Genomic DNA, 12,066 nt, shown 5'->3' with positions numbered 1-12,066 from the left:
AAATCTACAAGAGACTAAATCCAAAATAGGGTTCTACTGGTGTCTATCACCTGCAAATCATATGAATTGATGACTAAAAAGACATGTTTTTGAAAGTATAATCTTTCGCGGAATCTTTCGCGCTCGCAAAGGTCGTAAACTAGTGTGATATTTTCAAAAACCACGGCATCTCTGAGAATGAGAATTACTGTTTCGATCGTGTCCTCGCATTTACTTCATAAATCTATTTGAAAATATTCTAAATAACAGTGAATACTATGGCTATCCGTCGCTAGCGTGGTGAAAGCTATGTCCGCCGATGGTCGACTTGTCTTGGCATCGGATAGCGTGAGACAGCGATTGACATGTTCACGTGATCGAATCCGTACGTCTGGTTGGTAGAGATACCATTCAATGTATCAAAATTTCAGCTTGATGGGATTTATGAATGAAAGTATATCCGGGTAGACGGGCCGCTTTACTCATTAAATGAAAGTAATCCGCGTAAGTAAAACACAAATCGCGACCAAATTCATGTAATTTGTTACAATAATTTTGATCCATCTACGTCAAAAGAAAAATAAGAAGACTGTTCATGTGGTAAATATATAATCCCATGGTATTTTTCTCTGTTTCGGCTCGATGTTGTACGCCTCTGCGAAAAACACGAGTATACAATGACGTCAAAGAGCGAAAAATACCATGGGATTATATATATGCATGCTATCTATGCTGTGTCGGTGTGTGGTTGAAAGCGCGGAATACCTTGAAATATCAATTTCATGTATCGCCTAAATCAAGCACGATCGAGTTTAATAGGACTTATCATATTGATGTTGTCGGCATATTGTGGCAGACGCAACCGCCTGCCAAACAAAGAGAGGAGGCGCAGACATAAAGCATTTTCCTTATTGCAATGTAAAATAACTTGAACTTTGTTAGGCGATGTTTAATGCGTTTGCAAATGGGATGCCGCGGAGAAATGGAAGTTTCAAGGCAGATGTGCGACGTACTGAAGTCGAGTTGGCATTTGCATTTCAATCTCATGTTCTTTCGCAAACTGCGTTCAATCACGTTGCCGTTCAATGACTCGGCCGAGGTCGTTATATCATATGAGAAGATGACTAAAATGACATGTTTTTGAAAATATTCACCGGATATTGACGACAGACAAAAGTGTGAATAGAATCGTGAATAGAATTTTGCAGAAAGAATAAGCCAAACAATTTCTAAATGATTTGCTTGTATCAGAACAATGTCATCAGAGTTCGCGTTTACGCAAAAAACGTGCGTATTTACGCATTGAAATTGACTCTCTACGCATTTTGTTCATTGTTGAATTGAATTGAATTGAATTTATTTGGCAATATTAAGATAAAATATATAAAATGTACATTTCACATTACTGCCGAGGATAACACAAGAAAGCAATTGATGCTTATTTCCATTGTGGTCCTCGATGTTAAAAAATACAAAATGACGGATTTGATTTTGACAAGACGGCAATTGTTCTGCTTGATGTATTGGAATACATGGGGAAAATGTCATGACAATTATGTTTTAAAAAAGTGTAGCTAGATATATATCATTCATTAAAATCAGAGAAACATTCTTGACATTAAGTGGTCTTTTACTCCTTTTTTGAATACCTGATTGACTCACATTGTCTTAGTGACAAAGGTAAACTATTCCAAATTACGGAACCTGTATAATTAAAGGAATTTATGCCACAACCTTTTACCCTTGGAATCTTGAAAGATGCAACACTATTTCTTGTATTGTAACAGCTTATGTATCTTTGTACTTGATTTCTCATGTAATCGGGAGCATGGTCATTGAAGATATTATGCATATGATTAAGTTTAAGTTGGTTTACTCTCTGTTCAACAGGCAACATACCTACTTGACGGAATTCGCCCGGCCCAATGTGAGCTCTAGGCGGGACATTCAACAGAAATCTGATAACTTTATTTTGAGCCACTTGTAGCCGTGATTTAGATCGTTTTGTAAGTCCAGAGTACCATGCAGAACAACAGCATAATCGAAGTGACATTGAATCAGCGCCGAGACAAGGAGCTTCTTTATATCAAGCTTAAAATCCCTTGCATTTCTGTAAAGAAATTTCACTTTTTTAGAACATTTACTGACAATATCATTTACGATGGAATCACCCGACAGCGACTGATCTAATTTTACTCCTAAATATGCAACTTGCCGCTTTGACTCAATGTCAGTTCCACAACACTTGACCTGTAGTTCGTTTGAATTTTTCAACTTTCTTTTTGTTCCAAATAGAATTGACTCGGTTTTACCGAGATGCAAAGACAGCTTGTTGTCAACCAACCATTCCTGAATTGTCTCCATTTCAATACTCAACGCCTCCTGTATTTCATTTATGTTCTTTGCCAGATACAAACAAAGCCGAATCATCGGCGTACAATAGAATCTTACACTTAACAGCTGCTGGCATATCATTTACATAAATTAAAAATAAAAGCGGTCCAAGTATTGACCCTTGTGGCACACCACATGAAATACACTTTTCAGATGAGATGATTCCATTTACGTCTACCACTTGCTTGCGATCAGTTAAATAGGACTTAAACCAACTTACTGTGACACTGTCAAGACCCACTGCTCTGAGTTTATGTAATAAAACGACATGATTTACAGTATCAAATGCTTTCTGTAGGTCAAGCATAACCATACCTGTATAATTGCCCTGATCACACTCACGCTTGATAACATCATAGAGATGAATCAAACAGGTGTCAGTTGAATAATTGGGACGAAATCCAGACTGCAGCTCATACAGCAAATTGTGTTCAACAAGGTAATCATTTAACTGATCAAAAACAAGCCGTTCCATGACCTTAGACATAATGTTAAGTACAGATACTGGTCTATAATTACCAACTTCAGTTTTACAATTTTCTTAAACAGAGGAACTACTCTAGCCACTTTAAGGTCATGGGGAAAACTACCCTTAGATAAAGATAAATTAACAATATGACAAATTGGACTTGCAATGACACTAGCACCATCTTTTAAAAATTTGGCAGGGAGATTATCTAATCCTGTAGCCTTATTCACACTTATACTAGCCAGAGTTTTATACACTTTATCATGAGACACATTTGTAAAGCCGAAAGAATCGGTAGACACATTCATTTTTGATAGAAGTCAGATATAAACCCCACACCAAACTTGCCCGTACCAACAGGTAATTTTTCTACGAGCTTTGAGGCAATGGTTGTAAAGAATACATTAAAGTGATTTGCTAGTTTTGTTTTATCAAAGCAAAGAGTGTTATCAATCGTAAGACCTATGTTGGAAGATTTTGTCTTGCATTTTGATGACGAGCCGAGACTTTTTAAAGCCTCCCACAACTTTTTTGGTTTATGTTTGTTATTATTTACCACATTTATATAGTGGTCAGATTGGCCTTTTTCTTTTGGTAATTAACTTTATTACGATACTCACGATACTTTTCATGATCATTTTGACTTTGTGATTTCCTAAACGCTGACAGAAATTTATCCCTACTCCTGATCAGACTGAGTATCTCACTTGTCATCCATGGTTGTGTTCTTTGTTTAATACGGATTTCTTTGATAGGTGCTACAGAGTCGATGACAGACATGAATTTAGATTTAAAATTTGACCATGACTGGTCTACATCAGAACAAGTTGTTACATCCGACCAGTTTACATCCTCAAGTTTCTTAACAATTCTTCCTCACTGTACTGCTTTAAAGATCGAATACGTACAGAACTATGCTTATTATTTCGAGATCTGAAAATTTTACGTGTGCAGAATACAGGCAAATGATCACTGACACCGATTTCTAAAACACCAGATTGAACTATATTTTCTTGATTAGTAACCATGATCAAATCTAAAATAGAAGTACTTGACGTTGTAACTCTAGTAGGGACTTTGATCAATTGCTTCAAACCACATACTGATGTAAAGTACGTTAAAGCATTTAGCAAAGTGTTACAAGTGCTGGCTGTTTTTTTCAATATGTTCGTATTAAAGTCCCCGAGAATAATTGCTTCACGATCGAGAAAAGCATTACCCTCATCGCAGGCTTCACCCATAAGATCGTAAAAATCCATTTGTTTTGGTGGTCTATAACATACACCGATGAGTATTGGGCGAGACTTAGGTAATAATACGTCTACCCAAATTGATTCTAAGCTGCTCTTGTCCAAGTCATGGCGAGATTTAAACGCAATATCGTTACGAACATAGATGCACACGCCACCACCGGTACGTTGCCTATCTTTTCGTTGAATAATGTATCCAGGTATTTCCACTTCTGAGTCTTGTACGGAACTGTCTAACCAGGTCTCGGTAATTCCAATAACCGCTGCTCTCGTGCAGGTAGCGATGATACGAATTTCATCCATTTTAGGCAATATACTCCGTGTATTAAGATGCAGGAAATGAAGTCCCTTGCGCTGAAAACATTTGTATTTGTCATTTCCGTCGTGTGAAGTATCAAAACTTTCATTTGTTGTATCCGATATGTTGTCTGAAGTATTGATATCATCTTCAAACAGTGTCGCTCCAGGGAGACTAGCGAGAGTACATCTGTCACACACAAAGTGAAGTTGATTGTCATGCTGAATAGTGGCATTGTAAACATTCACTGGTATGTCACTGCACTTGATGTGAATCTTTTCATGGCAAATTTCACAGGTGGCAGCCTTGCTATTACTGCGTACACTTTTCTTGCAAGAAATACAAGGATATTTTGGATTTCTTTTTACAGAAGGGCCCGGACAGGGATGGATATCACCACAGATGAGTAGTGTGATGGTAAAAAGAAAGTTTGATGTGTTGACTTTGTAACTTGTCCGCTTATAGGCTCTACTCACTCCGCCGGTACCAATGTCGTGACTTTGGTCCCCAATCTGGTCCCCAATTCTGGGTGCAGAGAAGAGCTTGAATAGAATTTCATGCCCAAAACCAAAGTTCTTGTGACAACTATTTCTTGAAAACAGCACGTAATGGTCACTGACCACTACTTGAATGGATGACACCTTCGATTTGCTCTCAGGTCGAGTTAAGCTGGCAATAATAACGAAAATAAGCAGAGCTAGTGTGACACCCAGTTTGCCGCCCGCCATCTTGGTTGCAATCTTGTTATGCGTTTTCTATACGCAAAGGATAACAGTATAATGTTTCCGAAAGCACTGCCCACAACTTTGCTTTGGCGACAACCAGACGAGATGAGTGCCCGCTTGACATTAAATTTGTTGCAACACATTTCTGTCAATCACTCATTTTGTGTGGAACGTTTTGGATTCTCTGGGCGTGGTCTGAAAAATCGGCATCGTAGTTCAAAGGCACGTTATCATGTCAGCTGTGCCTATGAATTACATTGCTAATTTACAGGCGAGCGATAGTTTCTGAAACTTATGACACAACGTGAGTGATTGACAGAAATGTTGCAACAAAATGCCAACTGTACACTCTCATCGCGTCTCACTGTCCCCAAATTTGATCAAAGCACACATGCAGCATGGCGTCGAAGCAAACAACTGTTTTCTTTCAACTTTGCTCTACGAGTCCATGAAAAAATGAGACACTAGTGGGCAACCCAACATGGAGAACACGGAGAAGCGCAGTGAAATTGAACCCATGTCGGAATCCACGACGTATTGTCCTGTTGTCGCCGATACAACAAAAGGGGATCAGCGCCATTGTGAAACCGTGAGCAGTGATGACGATGCACCGGTTACCAAAAAATCCCGTCCACAACCACACGCAGGCTACCAAGAGCAGTGGAAGACTGAATATCCATGGTTACGTTTTGATGTAATCACAACAAGACACTGCTGTACTGCCATTTATGTGAAAAAGATAGAAAGCGGAATGCATTTACCCGTGGTTTCGGCTGATGCACAGAAATCCGCCGTCAAAAGGCATCTCAAGATCACAGAGATGCATCAGGGTCGCTACATTCACAAAAAGTACTACAGCGTTTCACAGAGAGGGCCCAGTCAGTCTCTGATGATAAAGAGAGTGCCGTTCTAAGAACCATGCCAGGGAGATTTTCATCGCTAGAGCTCGTCGGAATCCTGATAAATTTTGAACACTGCAGATTCGAACTGTCTGGATAAGCTGCCATAACTCTAACTTTTGGGTTGCCCGATGTGTTTTGACGGTCGCATGTATACCCTTTGCTGTTACGTTTCAGCATGTTTGAAACAAGCATGTTTGCCCAGTTGTTCAAGTTGTTCGTTGAACTGTTTTCATTAAAATGATCTTACATCGTACAATCCGAATATGTACCATTGAACGGCACATTGTATTTTATCAGTTTTTATCATCTATCGGGTGTGGAATGAAATTACGCACTCAAATACAGCCAATACGCAATTTTAGCAGACGAATGCGTATGCCGTACGCAAGGAGAAAAAAGTCACCGCGAACACTGGTCATCATAAGGAACCATAATAAACCAAAGTCATAGTACTTCAACAAGATAATGTAGCAAAAACTTGACCACAACAATGGAAATTAGCACTGAACAATTTTATGTGCACTTTTCACTATCATTTCCGTTAGGCAATGCGTCAATAACTACGAACAACATTTAAAAGAGGTCGGATGAGATGTTGAAGACATTATTTTCAAAGAAATGTGACTAAAGTATTCTCAAACATTCCATGTGCAAGTGTTCTGCTAAATGTCAAATGTTTATACTGAATCCATCCCTGGGAATCCGCATATCATATCTGAACACTATTTGACTAGTGGTTTAGAAATGAACGTGGTTAACAAAAATGAGGAAATTGGCTTGAAATTCCGAAAAGTAAGGTATCCCTCGGAACTAAACAAATTTAATTAAGTGCGTATTGGACGAGAAAGATCTTTATACAATTTCTTTTTACATAATCGAAAATATTGCATGTAAAAAATCATTACAGTACATCTGAATATGGTTATCCTTTAGTAAGCTACATATCAAATATTAAAATTACAGAGAGGGGATTTCTTCTCCTATGATTTGAAGGTGATACACACGATGTCGTCAAATATTGTTTTCATTGAAATAAAAAATATGTGGAACCCTATTTTGGATTAGACCCATAATAGATTTGTAAATTGTCCCCCTGATGCAACGCATGTATCAAAATTTTGTTTGGCCTTGATAAACACAGCCTTCATATGGCCAATTGTCTGTAATCACCTGTTGAAGACCCGATAGTCGCATACTATCAGTGAGATATCTTAACTTTGCACTGTTATATGTAAGTTTGGAAACTTACGGTGTACTTAAATAAGAAATGCAAAAAGGAATTTACATATGCAAATTAATTGTCATTTCAACAAAAATTAATTTTAAATAGCCATCGGATTAATAGTCCAGAAAAACGATTGTGAAGTCAACCAACGAGAAATGGAAGAAGGGATACAAAGTTAAACCGACAATGCTGAAAGGTTACACATTGTTAATAGTGCATTTGAAAACTTACCTCTGATTGTAATGGTGAAATTACAAGTATTCCAATTACCGGATGGATCGGTGGCATTACAGTAGACATTTGTCGACCCAATGAAGAACTCATTTCCCTGCTGATGGGTACAAGTCACATTTACACTCCCTGAATTATCAGTGGCGTTAAGTTCAGGCCAATACACAACAGCAGTTGGTTTTGCAGTCTCTGTTTTATTCTGTATGTCTTCAGGACAGATGATGTTAGGATCTTCGTTGTCTTTAAGGAAAACAGTGAGCCAAGAAATGCCCTTTATTTTCTTTTGCTTCATTTACATGAGCGCTTGCGACAGAACACAAACTCACTCTTTAGCTGCTCAGGGGTCTTTGCAAATTAAAATAGCCCGTTTTGCCGAGTCAGTCCCCGCTACGCCTAGACAGTACGGGATAAGCGCATTCACGCCCACACACGCCTGCAATTTCCCCTAATGAATAATTGACAATGGGTAATTAGCTACGCGGTGTGCCAGGGATTTGACAAGTCGGCCTGGATCGGAAACTCGGGCACAGGTCGGTGTCTGAGGCAATACAACCAATCAATTCATATGCTGTAAACATATTAGTATGTTGTTTTTTAAGACCTTTTAATATTGTTTTTAAGATCTGTGTCAGATGCAAAAAATTGGCAACAAAGTGTTTCATCAAACAAGGCACCACAGAGCGATCAGTGTACTTTTGATGGTTTGGTGCCCCTTTAGACCAGGTTTTTGTTGCCCATTATTGTACTTGGGCCTCAGCCCAAGTACATTTGTTTTCATTCCGTGGGAAAAAACTGTAAGGTATAACCATTTCTGGCTGAGACCAGGGAGGGCAAAATGTATTGGCTTCATCTTTCTTGGCATAATAAATGGCGTAATGATGTTAACTGAATGGAAGTGCTGCTCTCAGCCAGTCTTGAATAAGTGATGTGAATATAAATGCTTCTCTATCTGAGTTTTTGCCACAAAATCTTCTGAATATAATCAAAATGTGCATCGAAATGCAACAATTAATGCACCCTCCGTTTACTAGGCGATGGCACGACCCTTGCTACACCCACTGGACGAGCCAAAGTGGGAGGGGTAATTTCGATTTGGTCGAACAGGAGGGCTCGAGACCAGAATTTAACATTTAAACTTGAAACATGTTTAATCACTGACAAGATGTGGATTAGTGTTAATCAAAGAGAAAGTTTGAAAAGGAAAGGTTTTATATCCCGGACACAATGAAAAACATTACGACTGGAAACTGTACCCCCGGTTGAGAATAGTAACGCCCACAGCGATGGAGAACACTTATCCTTGAGCTGAGAAAACCAGACCATCATTTCGAAATAGAGCTGCAGATTCGAGAAGCTCGTTAAAAATAGCTAGGTACACCCCATAAGGGGTGGTTTCGAGTCTTGAGGGCAAATTTCGCCTCCTTCATTTAAAATCGTACGTTTGTTTTTCCAGGGGAACACATCATTTGACACAAAATTTGCATGAAAAGGGGTCGCCAGTAAGCACGTGGTCAAATCTGGCATAAGAAACAATATGAAATGTTGGGTAAAGCCAGTCCAAAATAAACTGATTTGAACTTTTATGTTTTGTAATTTATACCACTGCAGTAACATGACTTTTTTTTGACAACATCACACAATGTAATACGTTTTGAAACTGAATACTCCGACGTATTCTGTGTCCCCTTTGCTAAAAAATACGGTATGCCGATTACCATGTAAGGAGATGATGACGTCAAGACAGATTTGTAGTGCGTTTGGTCTTGGATGGTGCATGGTGCACGAAGTTTTGTCGAGGTAGCTTGTGTATTTATTTCCTAAATGAGAGATATTAGGGTCGATCTAAAGGCCGAAAATGTTATGATACTCTAAGCGAGCTGAACTCCAATGCGAATGGTTGGATAATTTGGAGGATGTCTAGACTGATCTCGTCTCATTTATTTGGCGGTCAGTATTGAATTTCAACTGCGTCACAAGTTTGTGTCGAACGGTCAACGAACGATATTTTAGAAATCTGGAGACATGGCACATCGCAGTTTTATTTTAGTATTTTATATTTTACAAAAGATGTAAGAAGCAATGATTTTGTTGAAAATTCTGAAAAAATATAGGAAGATTTGATCGCGAACACATTTTCACTTGGGGGTCAACTAGCCCTGCGTACGATGCTGTGTGTTCCGCTACAGCTAACCGCCCCGCTCACCACAGCCCTGCAAAGACCCGTACGTTGGGTCGGTGACTTCAAATCCATTTTGGGACTTGACGTAAAAAGCCAAATTACTGCCGAAATTCAGCGTTCTTGGGCCCAAGTCGTATCCCAGCCTACCTCAGCTACTCGATCGCTTCCAAAAATGACAGTCTTTTATTCACTTCTCGTAAATAACCGTCGATGTCGGCAACTCTCTCGCTGGCCCTGCGTACGATGCTGTGTGTTAGCTGTAGCACATAGCATCGTACGCAGGGCTAGGGGTCAACATGGGGTCGCAGCCATGTTGCCTCAAAACTTATTTCTGTCTGCACTCAAAACTCAAAAATGTCGCATATGAACCTGAAAAATCGATGTAATTTTGTCAAACTTCGGCGAAATTCAGCCTATAGACAAAATTTCATCTAGGTAAGGTAAATTTACTGAAATTTGATCGACAAATAATCCTGAGCTTTGAACGTGACAGCTCGCCTTCTCCGGGAAGTCATGCATCCGGCCACAGTCGCTCGAGAGCTATTCAGCTCTGGGACTATTCGCCCCATAGACGAGTATACAGAAGCGAGAAATACCTCGCTTCTGTATACTCGTCTATGGGGCGAATAGTCCCAGAGCTGAATAGCTCTCGAGCGACTGTGATCCGGCCAGCTGCCCATATGGCCGGGTGCATGAGATTGTTTTTCAAGCGACGGCGGCAGACCGTACGGGGCTCTGGATATGAACCTACCGCCGGTGTAGCTGTAATAACTGTTGCGTTGTTTTTAATCACCACGGACGAAGTCCGAGGGGACTTTTAATATAGGTTGGTCATGTCCGTGCGTCCGTCCGTCCGTTCACGCCTACAGTACCCAACCCCATACAGATGCACGTCGATTTGTTTCACAATGCTATCAAATTTGGCCGTGTTAGAGGACTTTTTAGTTTACACCTCCATAGACTCCCATGTATAAGGCAGTTCTCCATAGACTCGCATGTATGATGCCAAGAAAAATAAAATTTAGTTTCTCATCGTATTCATATTGCCTAAAGGATGCAGTGACACAGTTTTTTTGTCCCCACGGATAAAGTCCAGGGGGCTTATAGATTGCTCATATCCGTCAGTGAGTGCATCAGTGAGTCATCGGTTCACGCAGATATCTCAGACATTTTGACAAAAATATCATGTGACCTTGGTGACCTTTGACCTCAAATATACATTATTGTCCATGACTCAGTAACCACAAGTGCTAAACCTTTCATATTTGGTATGATGGGACACCTTATGATGCCACATATTGTACTCCATTAATTATGTGCATATCTAATTATGAGCGAGCCAATAGAGCAAGAGGTCTGATTTCTGGTATATAGGGATAAGTTAACAATATAATTTGTTTGACAAAACTTCACGTGACCTCAATGACCTTTGACCTCAAATATACATATTTGTCCACAACTCAGTAACCACAAGTGCTACACCCTTCATATTTGGTATGAAAGGACACCTTATGACACCATATATTGTACCTCATTAATTATGTGCATATCTTATTTTGAGCGAGCCAATAGAGCTAGAGGTCTGATTTTTGGTATATAGGAATAACTTAGCAATACAATTATTATGACAAAATGTGACGTGACCTCGATGACCTTTGACCTCAAATATATATATTTGTCCACAACTCAGTAACCACAAGTGCTACACCCTTCATAAATGGTATGATGGGACACCTTATGACACCACATATTGTACCTCATTAATTATGCACATATCTAATTCTGAGCAAGCCAATAGAGCTGGATGTCCGATTTTTGGTATATAGGGATAACTATAGGGTAGAAATCTAAATATGCCCATCTAAATATTAGACATCTACCATCGAGAACAAAAGAAATTTGCTGTAATTTGAATATTTAAGGAGTTTAAGCAATTCCCGCTATAAATAAAGAACCCTGCCTCAAACTCCACAAAAGTTGCTAGACATATTTTGCCGTTGTCATGCCATTGCTCGTTTAATAATCAGTTAATCAAATGCCTCATTGACAGGAGGAAATTCAAGACCATATTTGAATAGTAGTATATATTGTCCTCAAAATTACTCTATCACGGCCCAAGTACTCATTGCCTTCAGCAATACTGCCTTGTTATTATTAAATTCACTGTGGTTCTAAATTAAAACAACTGTAAAAAGAAAACGATTTAAATAAGTGAGAGCTGGTAGAAATGAACAAGATCGTGAAATTACAGAATCAATATTTGTTGAGTGACTGAGGTGTGATCAATGGATGGATAATTGCGTCGGAATTCAGCTGACGACTAGTAGTTATGTATTTATATATTTATGACGAGTAGTTATTTATAACAGCATGCTGCCTATGCTGTGTCGGTGTGTGGTTGAAAGCGCGGAAAA

At 39.2% G+C, this 12,066-nt stretch overlaps 1 protein-coding gene across 1 annotated transcript in view; it reads right to left on the bottom strand.

Moving 5' to 3' along the window:
- Positions 1-12,066, bottom strand: part of LOC139117930 (hyalin-like) — a 59,501-nt gene that overhangs the window by 26,494 nt on the left and 20,941 nt on the right. Inside the window, exon 3 of the mRNA XM_070681168.1 lies at positions 7,474-7,713. Coding sequence (XP_070537269.1) covers positions 7,474-7,713 — 240 coding nt within the window. The remainder of the gene's footprint in view (positions 1-7,473; positions 7,714-12,066) is intronic.

The sequence above is a fragment of the Ptychodera flava genome, chromosome 18, assembly GCF_041260155.1.
Source record: "Ptychodera flava strain L36383 chromosome 18, AS_Pfla_20210202, whole genome shotgun sequence".
Taxonomy (NCBI): domain Eukaryota; kingdom Metazoa; phylum Hemichordata; class Enteropneusta; family Ptychoderidae; genus Ptychodera; species Ptychodera flava.
Note: the sequence above shows the minus strand (reverse complement) of the source record. Positions and strands in the feature narration are given on the sequence as shown.